Raw genomic sequence first — 19,886 nt, 5'->3', positions numbered from 1 at the left:
TCATTGTGCAGAAGATTTTATCTTGATGAAGTCTTAGTTCATTTTTGCTTTTGTTTCCCTTGCCTCCAGAGACATTTCTAGTAAGAAGATGCTGCAGCTGAGGTCAAAGAGGTTGCTGCCTGTTATCTCCTCTTGGATTTTGATGGTTTCCTGTCTTACATTTAGGTCTTTCATCCATTTTGAATTTATATTTGTGTATGGTGTAAAAAAGTGGTCCATTTTCATTCTTCTTTATGTTGCTGTCCAGTTTTCTCAACACCATTTATTGAAGAGATTTTCTTCCCATTGGATATTCTTTCCTGCTTTGTTGAAGATTAATTGATCATATAGTTGTGGGCCCATTTCTGGCTATTCTGTCCTGTTCCATTGATCTATTTTGTGCCAGTATACTGTTTTGATGACCACAGCTTTGCAATATAGCTTAAAATCCAGAATCATGATACCTCCAGCTTGGCTTTTCTTCTTCAGGTCTGTTTTGGCTATCTGGGGTCTTTTGTGGTGACATACAAATTTTAGGATTGTTTGTTCTAGATCTACGAAAAAATACTGGTAGTATTTTGATAGGTATTGCATTAAATGTGTAGATTGGGGTAGTATAAACATTTTCACAATGTTTGTTCTTCTAATCCATGAGCATGAAATGTTTTTCCATTTCTTTGTGTCCTCTTTCAATTTCTTTCATAAGAGTTCTATAGTTCTCAGAATACAGCTCTTTTACCTCTTTGGTTAGGTTTATTTGTAAGTGTCTTATTGTTTTTGGTGCAATTGTAAATGGGATTGATTCCTTGATTTCTTCTTCTGTTGCTTCATTATTGGTGTATAGAAATGCAACAGATTTCTGTACATTGATTTTATATCCTGTGACTTTGCTGAATTCATGTATTAGTTCTAGCAATTTTTTGGTGGAGTCTTTCAGATTTTCCACGTAGAGTATCATGTCATCTGCGAAGAGTGAAAGTCTGTCTTCTTTCTTGCCAACTTGAATGCCTTTTATTTCTTTTTGTTGTCTGATTGCTTAGGCTAATACTTCCAGTACTATGTTAAATTGTAATGGTGAATGGATATCCCTGTCTTGTTTCTGACCTTAGAGGAAAAGCTCTCACAGTTTTTCCCCACTGAGGATATTAGCTGTGGGTCTTTTGTATATGGCCTTTGTGATGAGGTATGGTCCATCTATACCTATTTTGTTGTGGTGCTTTTTTTTTTTTTATCAAGAATGGATATTGTATTTGTCAAATGTTTTTTCTGCATCTATTGAGAGGATCATATGGTACTTATCATTTCTTTTATTAATGTGGTATATCATGTTGATTGATTTGCAAATATTGAACTACTCTGCAGCCTAGGAATATATCCCACTCGATCATGGTGAATAATTCTTTTAATGTACTGTTTGATTCAACTTGCTAGCATCTTGTTGAGAATGTTTGCATTCATGTTCATCAGGGATTATTGCCCTGTAATTCTCCTTTTTAGTGGGGTCTTTGTCTGGTTTTGTAATCAAGGTAATGCTGGCCTTGTAGGAGAGAGTTTGGAAGTTTTCCTTCCACTTCTGTTTTTTGGAACAGTTTGAGAAGAATGGGTATTAACTCTTCTTACTCTGGTAGAATTCCCCTGGGAAGCCATCCAGCCCTGGACTTCTGTTTATTAGGAGTTTTGAATCCTGATTCAATTTCTTTGCTGGTTTTGGGTCTGTTCAAATTTTCTATTTCTTCATGTTTTAGTTTCGGTAATTTGTATGTTTCTAGACATTTGTCCATTTTTTCCACATTGCACAGTTTGTTGGCATATAATTTTTCATAATATTTTCTTATAATTGTATTTTTTGTGGCATTGGTTGTGATCTCTTTCATTTGTGATTTTATTTATTTGGGTCCTTTCTCTTTTCTTTTTGATAAGTCTGGCTTGGGATTATCAATTTTGTTAATTCAATTTTGTTAATTCAAAGAACCTGCTCTTAGTTTTGTTGATCTGTTTCTGCTTTGTTTCTCTATTATTTATTTCTGTTCTAATCTTTATTATTTCCCCTGATGGCTTTGGGCTTTATTTGCTGTTTCTTTCCTAGCTCCTTAGGTGTAAGGTTAGATTGTGTATTTCAGAGTTTTCTTGCTTCTTGAGGTAGACCTGTATGGTAATAGACTTCCCTCTTAGGACCACCTTTGCTGCATCCCAAAGGTTTTGGATTGCTGTGTTTTCATTTTCATTTTCTTGTATGTATTTTTTTTTCTTCCTTAATTTCCTGGTTAACACATTAATTCTTTAGTAGGTCGTTCTTTAACTTCCAAGTATTTGTGATCTTCCCAAATTTTTTCTTGTGGTTGACTTCAAGTGTCATACAGCATTGTACTCTGGAAATATGCATGGTATGATCTCAATCTTTTTGTACAAAAAGGGCTGATTTGTGACCCAGTATGTGATCTATTCTGGAGAATGTTCCACATTCACTCAAAAAGAATGTGTATTCCGCTGCTTTAAGATGAAATATTCCAATTAGATCTGTTAAATCCATCTGGTCATTGTGTCACTCAAAGCCATGGTTTCCTTATTGATTTTCTGCTTAGATGAGCTGTCCATGCTGTATTAATGGGGTATTAATGTTCCCTACTTGTATTATTATCAAGGGGTTTATGTTATTAATGGATTTATATATTTGGGTGTTGCAAGTTGGGGGCACCAATTTTACAATTGTTAATCTTCTTGGTAGACCCCTTAATTGTGATATAATACCCTTCTTTATCTCTAGTTACAGTCTTTGGTTTAAAATCTAATTTGATATAAGTATAACTACTCCAGGTTTCTTTTGATGTCTATTAGCATGACACATGGTTCTCCATTCCCTTTCAATCTCCAAATGTTTTTAGGTCTAAAATGAGTCTCTTGTAGGCAGCATATAGGTGGGTCTTGTTTTTTTTAGTCATTCTGATACTCTGTCTTTTGATTGGAGAATTTAGTCCATTTACATTTAGAGTGACTATTGAAAGATATGAATTTAGGGCCACTGTGTTGCCTATAGGGTTGGTGTTTCTGGTGACCTTCTCTGGTTGTTTCTGGTCTTTGTTGTTTTTGGTCTTTTTTTTTTTTCTCTAAAGAGTCCCTTGAATATTTCTTGCAGGGCTGGTTTAGTGCTTACAAACTCCTTCAGTTTTTGTCTGGGAAACTCTATCTTTCCTTCTATTCTAAATGACAGCCTTGCTGGATGAAGTATTCTTGGTTGCAGAGTTTTCCCATTAAGCATACTGAATATATCATGCCACTCCATTCTGGCCTGTCAAGTTTCTATGAACATATCTGCTGTGAACCTGATCTGTTTTCCCTTATAGGTTAAGGACTTTTTTCCCCTCGCTGCTTTCAGGATTCTTTCCCTTTCTGTGTATTTTGTGAATTTGACTATGATATATCTTGGTGATGGCTGGCTTTTGTTGAATTTAATGGGAGTTCTCTGTGCTTCTTGGATTTCAATGTTTGTTTCCTTCCCTAGATAAGGGAAGTTTTCAGCTATAAATTGTTCAAATAAACCTTCTACTCCTTTTTCTTTCTCTTCTTCTGGGACTCCTATGATACAAATGTTATTACACTTTAAGGAGTTGCTGAGTTCCCTAAGTCTACATTCATGATCCAATACCTTTCTTTCACTCTTTTTTTCAGCTTCATTATTTTCCATAATTTTATCTTCTATATCAGTGATTCATTTCTCTGCTTCACCCATCGTCAATGTCATTGCACCATTCAGTTTTGCATCTCAGTTATAGCATTGTTTTATTCCAACCTGACTCATTTTTTAGTTCTTTTATCTCTGCAGTAAGGGATCCTCTAGTGTCTTCTATGCTTTTCTCAAGCCTAGCTAGTACCCTTATAATTATTCTTTTAAATTTTGGTTCAGACATCTTACTTGTATCTGTAATGATTAAACCCCTGGTTGTGACTTCTTCCTGTTCTTTCCTTTGGGGTGAATTTTCTGTCTTGTCATTTGTCTGGCTCACTGTGTGTGTGTGTGTGTGTGTGTGTGTGAAAGAGAGAGAGAGAGAGAGAGAGAGAGAGAGAGAGAGAGAGAGAGACTGTTAGGAAAGCCTGTTGTATTCCTGCCCCTGAGAGTAATGGCTATATTAATAAGTGTCCCCCCCCCCAAAAAACAAAAAAACAAAAACACGGAAGCTAGATACTAGTTGTGCTTTGGTCTGCTTGCTAAAAGAAGCTAGATCTCAAAAAAAAGAAAAAAGCTACATTCTATTTCCCCTAGAGTTGAAGTTTGCAGCAGCACTCTGTGATCACTAGACTTGGTGCATGCAAGGGGTTTATGCGGGTCTTCTGGGGGTGGGGCCTGCTGCACCCATTCTCAGGCTGACGTGCCCTAGTGGAGATGCACCTACAGGGTGCAGGGTGGTTGGGTTTGGTGTAAACAGCTTCAGCCTCCATTGGGAGGCGCTGTTTTGCTCACTGATTTGGTCAGTGCTGATGGGGGGAGGGGAAAAATTACATGACCCCACTCTCTCCTCCCTGGAGCATGGAGTTCATGCCTGCTACTCTTCAGGGAGCTCACGCAGAAGAGCCAAACAATCACTCTCTTGTGTCCCTGACTTCTGCTAGATCCCTGCACCAAAGTTGTCTGTCTGCCAGGTAGCAGAAGTCTGTGTTTTATCTCAGGCATGTAGCCGGGCTCCAAAACTCCAAATTTTAGATGTCTATGTGGGGTAGACCCATACTGATTCTCTGAGGGAGGGTCTCACTGAGTTGTGGCCAGTGCTGGTTTGTCCAGAAATCAGTTGTGTGACCATGCAGCAGTTTGGAGTTTATGGTAAAGTGCAACGGAAAGCCAGCACCAAGGTTTGCTGCCCTCAGCTGGTATTCTTTGTTCCTACACTAGGGTATAGGGCAGCACTTTGGTGGTGCCAGCTCTTTTTTCCCTGGAAAGGCCATGCCACCTCTCCCAAATGCACTCTAATCAGGGCAACTGTTTACCCCTGTGTGATGCAGGGGATCCTCGGACCGCACTATCCACTCACAGGTCTCTGCCCTCCTTCCTCACCAGAGCAACTCCAAGTCCACCAGGCATGATGACCCTGGTGCTGGCACGGACTCCAAAACTTCAGACTTTGCACTCCATTGCTTATAAAAACTTGCAGTAGTCAGTCCCTCTTCCTTTTCCAGTCAATGGTTTTGGGGAAGAGTTTTTTCTTGAGCATTCCTCTGCGTGCACTTTCATTCTTTCTCTCACTCTGTTTCTCACTCACTCTTCTCTCCATGATCAGGGCTCCTTCACCTTCATGGCCCCTGTAGTTCTTTTCTCCCCCAAATCAACTCTCCGCAGGCTCCTACCTTCCACGATGTGGCTATTTTTCCATCTCTAATTGTGCAGTTTTGCTCTCTAAGTCCTCAGATCAATTTCTTGGGTGATCAAAATGATTAGATATTTATCTGGCTGTGCTCAAGGGTCAAGGCAAGCGTAGGGTCCCCCTAGGGTCCTCTGCCATCTTAACTCCTCCCCCTAAATGCAGTATTTTCAATTCACATGTTTAAAGTCATGCAAGCTGTATGACTTCCCTGTCAAAATTACTGGTTGCCAAATTTATGCTTGTTTCTTTAGCTGTATCTTTTTTGAGTTTTATATTTTCTGTTATGTAGATGTTATAGAATATAACACCATTGCTGTCTTTGTGACGTGGTGTATGATTGTATGATTTCTGTATGTAAACTGAATGCTTAAGCTTTTGATACAGGATTCTAGAAAGCAGTTAATTTTAGTGTTATAGTGAATAAGTATAATATATAAATGTTGTAAGAACTGTACAAAAATATCGAATGTATCTCAGATTTGGGGCATAAAAAGCCAGTCAAAAAAGAAGTATTTTATGATTCCACTTATGTGAAATTCAGCAATAAGTAAATCTAATCTGTGGTAACAGAAGTTAGAATAGCAATTACCTCTAGTGTGTTGGGATATTGACTGAAAAAGAGCAAGAAATGTTCTACATATTGTTAGGGGTGTTGGTTACATGAATATAGACCTATATATAATCTCATCAAAATCCACTTAAGGTAAGTGCAATTGACAGTATTTGTTATGCCTTGACAAAAGTATAATTATACATGCATGTATATATGCAGACTTATATGTAGACGTATACATATATGTACGTAATTACACCGTATTAATATATAACAAAAATATGAATTACGCTAATGAATACACAGCCACACACATATGCAAACTCCTTAAACAATGGCTTTTAACTGGAGTTTCATATTACATATCATTTTATGTTTGAAATTATTTAATACACAGACTCTAAAGCAGTATGCCTCCACTATAATTTAGGATCTCAACCTAAGAACACACATTTTATCTAAAGAATTCCCATCCTTCTCCCCATGATAGACTACGAAAAATGGCCGTAATTTGTTGCAATTCCTGCCAGCAAGAGATGCGGTCTATTCTACGCCTTGAATCTGGACTGAGTTGTAATTTGCTTCGTACCATAGAGTGAGGTAGAAGCCATATAATACTAGTTTTGAACCTGGGCCGTTAGGGGCTCTGCATTCTTCTGTCTGCTACTTGTGGGATCTTTGCCACTGCCACCATGTGAACAAGCCTCCAACTAGTCTGCTGGAGAGTGAGACATCACGTGGAGCCATCCAACCAGGCCATTTTAGACCAGCCAATCCTCTGATTCCAAGTAGCTGCCCATAGATGGATACATTAGCCCAGCCGTGATTAGTTACACCTGGCCCTGATCAGCAGACCCACTCAGTTAAGCCCAGCCCAAATTCAAATTCGGAAACCCCATTATTATGAACTAAGTAAATGGTTAATGCCAGAAGCCATTAAGTTTTTGCACGCTTCATTACATAGAAAAAGCTAATTGCTATCAATCCTTTATAATTTTTTACCTGGGAGAGCAAATTTTTACAACACTGCCCTCTCTGAGCCAGTGGTACACTTACGACTCTGTAGTCTATGTTTAGTGAGAAATATGAACATTTGTTGTGTAAATATCCTCACCTTAATGGGATTCCTATAGAAAGACTGCTGTCCAGAAGATGGGAATGACATGGCAATAATACGCTCTGGAAGTCAAAAGAGTCATTATTATGAATGTCATTATAGATGTGAAACAATATATGAGAGCTTATTATATATGTAATCAGACTTCTTTTTCATAGAAAAGAACTTTCAGGATTGAGAATGACAGAACTACCTTTCAGATAACCAAGACAATGTATTAAATTATCCAATATAATGACCATTAAACTCACATTGTGTTCCTAGGACTCAACTGGTTCCAGCCATATGTGACAAATTTGTGTTGACCTATAGTGGGAATTTATTTCTTATTTAAACACCAAAGAAAAATGAGAGATCTGGGCTCCAGGAATGGTGGCATTGGTGCTTTCCAGTGCTTCTGACTCAGAAACCTTGAGACCCCTTATTCTCTAGGGTTTGAGGAAGAGAAGAGGACTCTCTGAAATCCTTGCAACACAGGAAAACAACTAGGACTCAAATTCCAAACCAAACAAAGGGAGCCAGCTGGAAATCCATTCAATTTCCTGTAACCAAGCAGCCCGGATTTGAGAGATCAAAGCAGATTTTCCATTGTCAGGAGGAGTAAACTACAAATATGTTGCACTACCACAGTGGCTCATATCTTCATGGGTGAAGAATGCTTTGAAATAACATGGCTCCTCAAAATAAATAAATAAACTTTAAAAAGGTCGGGAGGACACCTGGGTGGCTCAGTCAGTTAAGCGCCTGACTCTTGATTTTGGCTTAGGTAATGATCTCATGGTGAGATTGAGCCCCACATCAGGCTCTGTGCAGACAGCATGGTGTCTGCTTGGGATTCTCTCCCTCCCTCTCTCTCTGTCCCTCCCCCACTCACACATGAACACGCTCTCTCAAAATGAATAAATAAACTTTGAAAGAACATGGCTCAGACAAAACAAGAACAAAATGAACATAATTACACACAAGAAAGATTCGAAGTTAATATAAATAAACAGTTGAACTTTACAAACCAGTAACATAAGTGAGGTCTAAGTCAAATCCATCCTTCTTGTATCGCCGTTTGTTTTCTGAAACCTAAGAGTTTAAAACAATCATTAACTTGCAAAACAAAAATCAATGTAAAATAAAGAATGTTATATAGATAAGTACAACCCTTGCCAGTATTTCCTGAAACAAACATTTTCTGAATCATAAGTATGTTTTGGCCACCTACCAGCCTTCTGGTCAGCATTTCAAGATGTTTCTTTTGATGAGCCAGATGGAAAACTCTTATCAGAATAATAAGTCGTAGAGATTGAAACAAAATTGCCAATCTAACAGTAAAAAGAGCAATTTTTGCTTTAGAAACAGGATTTTGTCAATATGGACCAAGTCCAGAGGACTTGTTCTTAACCAGGGTGATTTTGCACATACACAACCCCCCACCAAGTCTCCTACCCACCCACCTAGGGAATACTTGGCAATGTCTGGGGATATTTTTCATTGTCATACTGTGTGTGAAGGTATGCTACTTGTATCTAGTGGGCAGAAGCCAGGAATGTTGCTAAACACCAATCAATGCACAGGACAGCCCCTATAACAAAGAACTATCTGGTCCAAACTCTCAATAGTGCTGAGGTTGAGAAACTCTGGTAGAGAGAGAAATAGTTATAAGATAGACTTAGAATTTGTGTACTGAACTTTTGTGGCTTAAGACAAGCATTTGTCAGTCATTTTCCCATCAAAAGAAACTGAGCGTTCTTGTTCACCTTTGTTATTCCCATCCGTAACAGAGGCTCACTACAGCTGCTAACATACATCGGGCAGGCAGCAGACTGAGATACTTCCCAAGTGTACTAGCTCATGTCTCTCCTACCATCAGAAAAAAACATGGCAGAGCACTGATGATTTGAATATGTGCTTCTCTAGCTTGAGTGTGCACATAATTCAGTAGGCCTGGCATGGGGCTGGAGATGTTTTTCCTTTTGCATTTCTGGCAAGTTCTTAGGTGATACTGAGGTTGCCAGAGGACCATACTGGATCCACTCATTTCAAAACAATTCCAAAAGCCTGTCATGTGATATGAAGTTTTGTTGGGACCTGAATTAAAGTCCTGGGTTACTGGAGTGCAGAAAGAAGGTGCTGGACTAATGAGCGAGCCATCCAACATCTATATCCCAATACACATCTCCTTCCTTTTCCTCATTGCCACAGTAGCGAGAGGAAGAAAGGAGGGAAAGCCATCAGTCACTTATACACATTTTAGTTTCCTGATAGCTAAGCAGTTCTAACTTTGCTTCAGCTTTCTTCATTTCGACTAGACTGGAAGTTTCCACCTCCATGGTGCTACCTATATGACCTTGGTTTCTGTTCTACTTGCTCCTTTTTAGGAGAATCATGATGGGAGTCTCTCAAATTTTGCATATGATCAAACCAATACTCTGGATTACAGGAAAAACCCAGGAATTTCAGGTAAGGAACTTGTGATTGAACCTCAATGGGAATTTCAAAACGTAGAAAAGTTAAATTAGGTACAAGAGGCCAAGTTCCTAGTTTGTTCTTTCGGTGTTCCATGTTCTTTATTCAGCTAAAGGTACTTAATGTGTACACCCTTCACACTTCCCAATAAACAACCATGCTTTAGTGTCCAAGTAGGTGGAAATTTTTCTAAATATTTCAGTTTTGGCAACTTAATTGGCTCATATTCAACACATTCAGACTTTGAAGGATTATACAAATGGAAAGCCACAGAAAGGCACCCCCCCCCCCCCAGAAAAAAACAAAAGGGAAAAAATGAAAACTTTAAGAGAAATGATTATATGTTTCTTACCTGGGGATATCTTTAAGAACCTTAAGGTCATAAAACATATAAATTATATCAACCAGTAGAGTCACTACAATGATGACAGCATCTAAGCAGTTAAGTATATCAGAAAAATACAGTCGTATCCTGTAGTACAAAACAAAAAACATTAGTTTATGCTCCTTCAAAGAGGAGATAGGGATATTTTAAGAGCACAAATTATTTGACTCATCCCATTAAGAATTTTACTTAATGGATTCTTTAAAATGCATTTACTAGACTAGACTAAGAGGGGAGACATCCAAATTCTATCCTACTTTATACATACAAATGACAAAAGCATCAATGTAGCAATTCAAGTATAGTAAGAGATATGACCAAACCACTGAACAAGACGCAAGCATTGCTTTCACATATTGGACAAGAAAAGTGGGATATTTGGCAGTCCTGCTGAGCAATAGAAGCCAAATTTGTCACGGCCTTAGAGGCACTTGGCTGTGATGAGTGTAAAAGAGGGGTTTGTGAGAGAGAGATGGGCCCCCTAATTTGGCCTGTAAACTCATCATCTGGCTTTATATCCACAGTAGAATCCCAATGGGCTAGTGGCCTCCACTGTACAAAGCTGAATTTCCATCCACTTTGCCTTCCTCCCCAATACTGGCTCCCTTCAGGCAAGGACACGATGTCCCAGGGAAACCTCCTTCCAATTCTGAGGTAACCCCTCTCAGGCTCTGAGTAATCTGGAGGTAAAAAGTCCTCCCCTAAAGTGTGTGTATAGCAGTTCAGCAGGAGAGGAGACAAGCAGGCTTCTAAAATGCTCTGGATGAAATGAGGCTGGGGAATTAGTCCCTGCCTCCCACAGCTGACATGATCCAGGGCTTGGCTCACTTGATCCACCTTTTCATAAAGCCAGCAAGTAGAGAAAAACAGCTGCTGCCTCGCCACCAAGCCTTGTTGATGGGATGAACATGCTTCAGAGCTCTTGTGTAACTTTTTGGGTGGGGGGAAACTTTATAACTTATCTTTTTCTTTATTTTGATTCAAGTTAGTTAGCATATAGTGTGGTATTGGTTTCTAGAGTAGAATCCAGGGATTCATCACTTACACGTAACATCCAGTGCTCATCCCAACAAGTGCCCTCCTTAATGCTCATCACCCATTTAGCCCATCCCCCCACCCACCTCCCCTCCAACAAACCCTCAGTTTGTTCTCTCTAGTTAAGAGTCTCTCATGGTTCGCCTCCCTCTGTTTTTATCTTATTTTATTTTTCCTTCCTTTCCCACATGTTCATCCGGCTTGTTTCTTAAATTTTACATATGAGTGAAATCATGTATTTGTCTTTCTGATTGACTTCTTTCACTTAGCATAATACAGTGTAGTTCCATTCACGTTTTTGCAAATGGCAAGATTTCGTTGTCATGGCTGAGTAATATGCCATCGTGTATATATCTATACCACATCTTTGTCCATTTATCAGTCAATGGACATTTGGGCTCTTTCCATACTTTGGTTATTGTTGATAGCACTGCTATAAACACTGAGGTGCATGTGTTTTGAATCAGCATCTTTGTGTCTTTGGGATAAATACCTGATAGTGCAATGGCTGAGTCATAGGGTGGTTCTATTTTTAACTTTTTGAGGAAACTCCATACTGTTTTCTGGAATAGCTGCACCAGTTTGCCTTTCCAGCAACAGTGCAAAAGTGTTCCTTCTTCTGCATTCTTGCCAACATCTGTTGTTTCCTGAGTTGTCGCTTTTAGCCATTCTGACAGGTGTGAGGTGGTATCTCATTGGAGTTTTGATTTGCATTTCCCTGATGATGAGTGATGTGGAGCATCTTTTCATGTGTCTGTTAGCCACCTGGATGTCTTTTCTGGAAAATTGTCTATTCATGTCCTCTGCCCATTTCGTCACTGGATTATTTGGTTTTTGGGTGTTGAGTTTGATTCTCACATACCTTAACATAAATATTTATTTTAACTGAGGTAGGGGTTGTTCAGACCTATTATTTAGTATTTAATACACTGTCAGCTTTTATTTAGATTCAACTCTCAGGGAGAGTTTACATTTGTACTTCACACACATATTCCTTTTAATAATGTGCATGTAGGGGCGCCTGGGTGGCTCAGTTGGTTGAGTGACCGACTTCAACTCAGGTCATGATCTGACGGTTTGTAAGTTCGAGCACCACATCGGACTCTGTGCTGACAGCTCAGAGCCTGGAACCTGCTTCGGATTCTGTGTCTCCCTCTCTCTCTCTGCCCCTCCCCCGCTCATGCTCTGTCTCTGTCTCAGAAATAAATAAACATTAAAAAAATAATTAAAAAAATAATGTACATGTAGACACATCAGCTGCCTGGCTCTACTTTGCAAACCCTTTAAGCTTTACCTGTTGAAGGAACTATCCATAATAAGTTGCTGGAAACTAGAGTATCAGTTGCAACAATAAAATTAAAGCCCACTCTAGTAGAAATTGGGATTTGGATTGTTTTCTCATGGACCATGTGGACCATGCCTCCTCTTTAACAAAGAGGAACACATTCACATTTGGTTGGGTTGGCTTGGTAATTATTTTGGGATGCTTCTCAGAGCAGTACAAAACAGCTTTATAATAGGTAAAAAAAAAATCAGTGAAACTTACCCTTCTACATATACTCGAAGAAGAACATCCAAGACAAAAAATAAAGAAATAGCTAAAGAAATTAAATGGATTTCCACAGGAATATATATTGCGTTTTTAGTGACAAGCAGGTCTGTAATGACGAGGGACATATCCACAAAGATAAGCAAAATTCCAAATATTCTACAACAGATAAATAGAATAAAGATAAAATGGTTTTCACTCCTAAAGTTAGACCATATTTAGGTCAATGATCTGATAACAAAATGTAATTTAGGATTAAATTATCCACTGGTAGGGAATACTGTGTTGCCTTAAAATATCAAAAAAAATTACTAAGTTTTCACCCAATGGAAGCAGTTATTAGAGAATTAAAATCTCCCCCACACCATTTCATGTTATCATGTCCTTTTATAAAAGACATATCAGACTAACCCTCCAAGATAGCACAGGCAACCTGAATTAAAATTACACGTCCCCACTTGTGAACTCTTCTTAAAATCTGAGAATTTTTTAAGGGGTTTCTACCAATTTCTCATAAAAAATAAAACCACATTCATACTGATTAACTTTTACAAATTTAGCAATAAAAACCAAGTGAAAGCATGACTAACATAACCTTAAAAGACCTCTTTGACCACTACGATGTTTTATCAGTGAGATTTTCAATAAGTATATGATTATATATTAATAGATGCTTCTAGCACAGTGCTAGGCACATGAGAAGGAATCATACTATATAGATGATTAAACTCTAAAGTACCTCCTAAGCCTTCCTCTCATATATTCTAAACACATTCTTCATAAACTGAGTACACTACTTGTATAATCTATGAAGATACATTCATTAGCCTTCAAAATACTTTTTAAAAATTACAATGCAAATTAAAATATTATAAATTTAAAAGGAAGCAAGTATATTGTGTGACTCTGTATCATAGCATGAAATAAATCTTACTATCATGTAGAGAAGAAGCCTGAGTAAAATGGTCCCAGAATTAAGGAGTATTTCTAGACAAATAAAGTGTCTAATAAAAACACTTAAAGAATTTTTAAAAGCATGCTTCATTATTTTTACTTTTACAGGTAGAAAAAACATACTAATATGTTACTATTAGGCTTAGGTAAATATCATTTCTTTGAATTTCTCAATGTTCAGCTGAAACTAAAATTTCAATACAAATTATGTTACATAAAATGGGGCACAAGAGCTATTTAGCAACATACTGACAGTGAAAATGTGTTTCCTCCTCCCAGGTCCTTTATCATTAAAAATATTAAATATTATGCATATTTAATTTCCTCCCTTTCTAGGGTCTCACATACCTGAATGTGAGTGATGATACAAGTGAGTACACAATTCTCTTAATCATGCTGCAACAAAAAGAAGTAAAAATTAAATTCCAGAGTCTTCAAATTTATCACAGATTTCTTCTAATATGGAATATGAATTTAGCCAATAAAAAAGGATTCTAGAAACATAGTTTTAAAAGAAAGTTCTTCAGAAGTTGCATAACAAAATGCTGTTTACTAGGATTTTCATTGTTCTGCTTCATGATTTTTAAGTTTTCATATGTGGAATAAATTCAAATAAAACTCTAAACTGTGTTTAGTAGTATTTCCCTTGCCTGCAAAGCCCCAATCCCAATTTTATGGTAATATTAAGTTGGGGTCATCAACTAAAGCAAGATAATGTAGAGACAGAAAGGCGTGGTAGAGAGATAGGCATTCCAGCTCTCCCATAGATGAGCTGAGGGATCCTGTGCAAGTTATCAAACCTTGGCCAGGTCTGTTTCCACAGCAGTCAAATAAAGGACTTCAGGGATAGGTAGGGAATAAATGATACTCTTGTCCTATAATGTTCATCTCTTGCAAAAAGATATCCCATAACACAACAGTTAATCATTAATGAGAATCACATTGGGGGTGCAAGTGCACTTTGGAGATAAAGAATTTTAGTAAGATATATTTCAAAGGAGAAACACCCTAGAGATTGGGCTCCTTCCATTAATAGGAGGAGGAGAAGCCTGTTTGATGGGGCCTTCAAGTTATGCTTCATTTTACTCTATGGCTGGAGACAAGGTAGCCACTGGGGAGCAATTTATTGCCCTGCAGATGCCTACAATGTGGGACCCAAACTCCACTCTGGTGGCATCAATGTCAAAGCAGTGTTCATAGCCTGTACCCAAGACTGAACTAAACAATGGAGTGAACATATGCTGAATAGAACTGGGCACTCCCAAAATTGGCCACAGATGAATGGCAAAGCAGAGATATAAGAGCTTCCTCCTTTCTGCAAATTCTCCCTCCTCCACCTGCATCCACCACCTCTGCCCAGGCTTAGGAAGCTCAGGATAATGTGGATGTGTGCCTGATTGGCCAAAAGAGGTGAATTGCATAGAGGTTGCCTTTTCTTAAAACATGCCCTTCTGCTCCCACACAGACCGGATCTCCGGGTAGTGAAGAAATATTATGATAAACTGGAACTTGCTTGACAAAGTGACTACAGAGAACCATGCAGAGAATCATGAGGCACAAAGGGGGTGCTTTAATTCCCCTGCCTCTTTCAGGGCTTCCCCAAACTACTTCAAGTAAATATACAATTGAGATTTTTAAAAAAGAGCATGTTAAGTGTATAGCTTTAAACAACGTGTGTGGAGTTTGCAGGGAAAGAACTGTAACTCAGTAATTCTATAGGAGAACTGTTCACATTTGAAGGAGAAGCACTGTTCATATTTGAAAGGAACAGAAAAACACCCCCCAACATGCCACAGTTCAAAACATAGCAGGCATGCGTCTCTCCTAAAAACAATTACTCAAAGAAGTGCTCAACTGAGCGATGAATCAAAATGAAGAACTCAGAGGAAGAATGAAGAATAAGGAAGATACCTCACAGGGAAAACGTTTAAGAAATCATAAAAATTCAGAACTAAGTCTAAATAATCATTGTTAGTGTTGCATGTAGCAATGTAAACAAATGATTCTAAAACCAAGGATAAATAACATGAAATTCTCCATAATAGCATGGCTTTAATATTGCAGGTTATCTAGAGACTTCTAGGAAGATGTTGGAGTAGGAGGATACTCAGCTCACCTTGGGCACACCAGGATAGCAGCCACATCAGTGTCACTAACCCAGAAAATGACCCAAAGACTGGCAGGACAGACTTTCCACAGTTCATTATAGAGAGGAGGCCACATTGAAAAAGGGGATATGGAGTGAGATGCAGATGGGAACAAAAGTCCTGCTGAGACTAACCACCAACAGGAAGGATCCTGCCTGGAAAAGGGAGAGGAGCAGACTCCACAGCAGGTGCCCCAGTCATGGGGGGCCTGCACTGGTAAGATGAGTCTCCAAAACATTTGGCTTTGAAAATCAGTGGGGCTTAACTTTGTGAGTTTGTACAACCAGCAGGGCTTAACTCAGAGTACTTTAAAAATCAGTGGGCTTAGTTCTGGGAGAGCCAGAGGGTGATAAGAAACTGAGTCCTTGCCCTTAAAGAGCCAGAACAACAAACAATCCCACCGAGATAAGCATAGAAGCATCAGGTTGAAAAATACCTGGGGTACAGTGAATGAGATTTATTTACTAATCTCAGAGTGTGTGCTAGAGAGTAGGGCTCCTTAGTGAGATCCCTGGGAGATCCAGGGAGAGTGGGACCATTTGCCCCCTCCCCAGCCTAGATGGCCTGGCACTTGTGGGAACCAGTGGGAACACTCTTCACCTGCCTTGCTAACACTATGCACCTGGCCCTCATGTTCTCCTGTGAATCTGCCACATTCAACATGCCCCACTCAGAGGGGCTCCCTTCAAAGCGGCATTTGCCCTGAGGAGAGGGGAAGAGAACTACACACACCAATTCCACTGCAGTCCCAGCAGTTGAAACTTATAACTGGCAGTACAGAGTGCCCTGTCAACCAATGTACATGCCACCTGAGCAGATGGACTGGGGGCAGGCATCTGATGTGATTGCCATCCACCAATAAAAAGTTCCCAGGGGGCAGCACAGGAAGAGAGAACAGTTTGGGCCACCGCAGTTCTGGTGGATAAACTGGGGGGAGGCATTTAGATAGTCTGCAGGCCCCACCCACCAACCAAAGTTTCTCACAGTACAACACAAGGCGAGTGCCCTGAGTTCAGTGTGACTACAGTCCCAGCAAATGGGTTGAAGCCAGGCATCTTTTCTGACTGCTGACACCACTCAACTGCAAGTCCACAGCGGCCCCAGACTGGCCCCTTAACAGCAGAGGAACCACACCCTGCTTACTACAGGCAACATAGGCCATTGTAGCCAACTGGACTGAAAGGAAATGAGGCTTAACCACAAGAGTAGAATGCATGCAATCCACGTAGGAGATACCTATTTTTGGTAAACAGGCACTATGGAACCTATTTTTGGTAAACAGGCACTACGGAACCTCTTATTCATAATGCCACTACTTTCAAGGTCAAGAGACATAACTGACTTTCCTGATACATAGAAACAAACACAGTGAGTTAGATAAAGTAAGGGAACAGAGGAATATGTCATAAATGAAAGGACAGGACAAAACTACAGCAAAAGAGCTAAAACGAAACATAGATAAGCAATATGCCTGATAAAAAAGTCAAAGTAAGGTCACAAAGATACTTACGGGAAAAAAAAAAAGACTGGAGGACCTCAGGGAGAACTGTAAAAAAGATATAAAATATAACAAAGAACCAATCAGAAGTGAAGAACTCAATAACTGAAATTAAAAAAAAAAAAACACTAGAGGGAATAAAGAATAGAGGCAGAAGAATGGATTAGCAAGCTGGAAGATAGAATAACAGAAAGCAACCAAGCTTAACAACAACAACACAAAAGAATAAAAATGTGAATAGGTTAAGGGAATCAAGCAAAATCATCAAGCATAGTAACATTCACATTATAGGAATCCCAAAAGGAGAAGAGAGGGACAAGGGGGCAGAAAATTTATCTGAGGATATCATAGTTGAAAATTGCTCATATCTGGGGACAGAAACAGGCACCCAGATCCAGGAGGCACAGAGAGCTCCCAACAAAATTAATACAAAGAATTCCACACCATGACACATAACATTTAAAAGGCCAAAGGTAGTGATAAAAAGATTTTTTAAAGCAGCAAAGGAAAATAAAGCAGTTACATAAAAAGGAAATCCCATAAGACTATCAGCTGGTTTTTCAGCAGAGACTTTGCAGGGAAGAAGAGAGTGGTATAATATATTCAAAGTGCTGAAAGGAAAAAAACCTACAGTCAAAAATATTCTACCCAGCATGGCTGTCATTCAGAATAGGAGAGAGCAAGAGTTTCCCAGACAAAAGTGAAAAGAGTTCATTACTACTAAGCAAGTCTTACAAGAAATGTTAAAGGAAATTCTTTCAGTGGAGAGAAAAGGCCATTATCAAAAGTAAGAAAATTATGAAAGGAAAAAATTCCACAGGTAAATACAAACATAGTAAGTAGACTAGTTACTTATAAAGCCAGTATGGAGGTTAAAGCAAAAAGCAGCAAAATCAAATATATCTATAAAAATCATTCAAGGGATTCACAAAATAAAAGGATGCAAAGTATGACATCATATACATAAAACACGGGGTGTGTAAAAATTTAGTGCTTTTAGAAAGGGTTCAAACTTAAGCAACCACCAATTTAATATAGACTGCTATGTGCATAAGATGTTATACATGAAACTAATAATCACAAATCAAACAGCTGTAATAGATTATGCAAAAAATAAAGAGAAAGGAATCCAAGGATATCACTAAATGAGACATCAAACCACAAGGGAGAGAGCAAGAGAAGGAACAGAGAAGAACTACAAAAACAACTGTAAAACAAATCAAACATCGATGAAAAAAGGAAAGCAAACAAATGGAAGCCATTCCATGGTCATGGACTGGGAAAACAAATATTGTTAAAATAGCCATACTACCCAAAGCAATCTACATATTTAATGTAATCCCTATCAGAGCACCAAAAGCACTTTTCACAGAACTAGAACAAATAATCCTAAAAATTTGTTTGGGACCACAAGAGACATCGAATAGCCTAATCAGTCTTGACAAACAACAACAAAGTTGGAAGTGTCATAATCCCAGATATCAAGATACACTACAAAGTTGTAGCAATCACAACAGTATAGTATTGGCACAAAAACAGACAGGCAAAGGGAACAGAACAGAGAGCCCAGAAATAAACCCATGCTTTTATGGCAAATTAATCTACAACAAAGGAGGCAAGCATATACCATGGGGAAAAGATTGTCTCTTTAACAAATGGTGTCAGGAAAACTGGACAGCTACATATAAAGGAGTGAAACTGGACCACTTTCTTACACCACACACATGAACAAACTCACAACAGATTAAGGGCCTAAATATGAGACCTCAAATTATAAAGTTCAATGAAGAAAACATAGGCAGTAATTTCTTTGAGATCAGCCATAGCAACATTTTTCTATATATGTCACCTAACGTGAGGAAAACCAAAGCAAAATGAAACAACTTGGACAACATCAAAATTAAGAGCTCTTGTAGAGTCAAGGAAACAATCAACCAAATGAAAAGACAACTGTCTGAATGTGAAAGGATATTTGCAAATTACATACCTGAAAAACAGGGTTAGTATCCAAAATATATAAAGAACTTATACAAGTCAACACCAAAAAACCCCAAACAATCCAATTAAAAAATGGGCAGAAGACATTTCTCCAACAAGACATACAGATAGCCAACAGATACATGAAAAGATGCTCAACATCACTTATTATTAGGGAAATGCAAATCAAAACCACAATGACCTATCTCCTCACACCTGTCAGAATTGTTAAAATCAAGCACACAAGAAACAGGTGTTGGTGAGGCTGTGGAGAAAAAGGAACCCTCAAGCACTGTAGGTGGCAATACCATCCGGTGCAGCCACTGTGGAAAACAGATGGATGTTCCTCAAAAAGCTAAAAATAGAATTACCATATGATCCATTAATTCTACAACTGAGTATTTACCCAAAAAATATGAATTTGAATGTTTACTGCAACATTATTCACAATAGCCAAATTGTGAAAGCAAGCCAAGTGTCCATTGATAGATGAATGCCTAAAGAAGAGGTGGAATATATACAAAATGGAATATCATTCAGCCATAAAAAATGAAATTTTGCCATTTGCAACAACCTGGACAGATCTGGAGAGTATAACGCTAAGTAAAATAAGCCAGAGAAAGACAAATACCAAATGTGGAATTTAAGAAGCAAAACAAACAAACAAACAAACAGAGACAAGGGGTCCCTGGGTGGCTCAATCGGTTAAGCGTCTGACTTTTGGTTTTGGCTCAGGTCATGATCTCACAGTTTGTGGGTTCAAGCCCCGTACTGGGCTCTGCACTGGCAGTGCAGAGCCTGCCTGGGATTCTCTCTCTTTCCCTCTTCCTCTGCCTCTCCCTAGCTCTCTCTCTCTCTCTCTCTCTCTCAAAATAAATAAACCT

The 19,886-nt window shown here is 38.7% G+C and overlaps 1 protein-coding gene across 5 annotated transcripts in view; it reads right to left on the bottom strand.

The window, feature by feature from the left end:
* The window catches only part of LOC112860835 (phosphatidylinositol 3,4,5-trisphosphate 3-phosphatase TPTE2-like), a 199,435-nt gene that overhangs the window by 74,594 nt on the left and 104,955 nt on the right, over window positions 1-19,886 (bottom strand). For all 5 annotated transcript variants that reach the window (XM_086712927.1, XM_086712941.1, XM_086712949.1 and 2 more), the window contains 6 exons: window positions 13,729-13,776; window positions 12,424-12,585; window positions 9,810-9,929; window positions 8,214-8,313; window positions 8,011-8,074; window positions 6,998-7,062 (listed from right to left, as the gene is read on the bottom strand). In XM_086712927.1, coding sequence (XP_086569053.1) covers window positions 6,998-7,062; window positions 8,011-8,074; window positions 8,214-8,313; window positions 9,810-9,929; window positions 12,424-12,585; window positions 13,729-13,776 — 559 coding nt within the window. The remainder of the gene's footprint in view (window positions 1-6,997; window positions 7,063-8,010; window positions 8,075-8,213; window positions 8,314-9,809; window positions 9,930-12,423; window positions 12,586-13,728; window positions 13,777-19,886) is intronic.

The sequence above is a fragment of the Puma concolor genome, chromosome A1, assembly GCF_028749965.1.
Source record: "Puma concolor isolate L17-30 chromosome A1, mPumCon1.1.hap2, whole genome shotgun sequence".
Taxonomy (NCBI): Eukaryota; Metazoa; Chordata; class Mammalia; order Carnivora; family Felidae; genus Puma; species Puma concolor.
The sequence above is the reverse complement of the archived record's forward strand: the minus strand, read 5'-3'. Positions and strand labels throughout refer to the sequence as shown.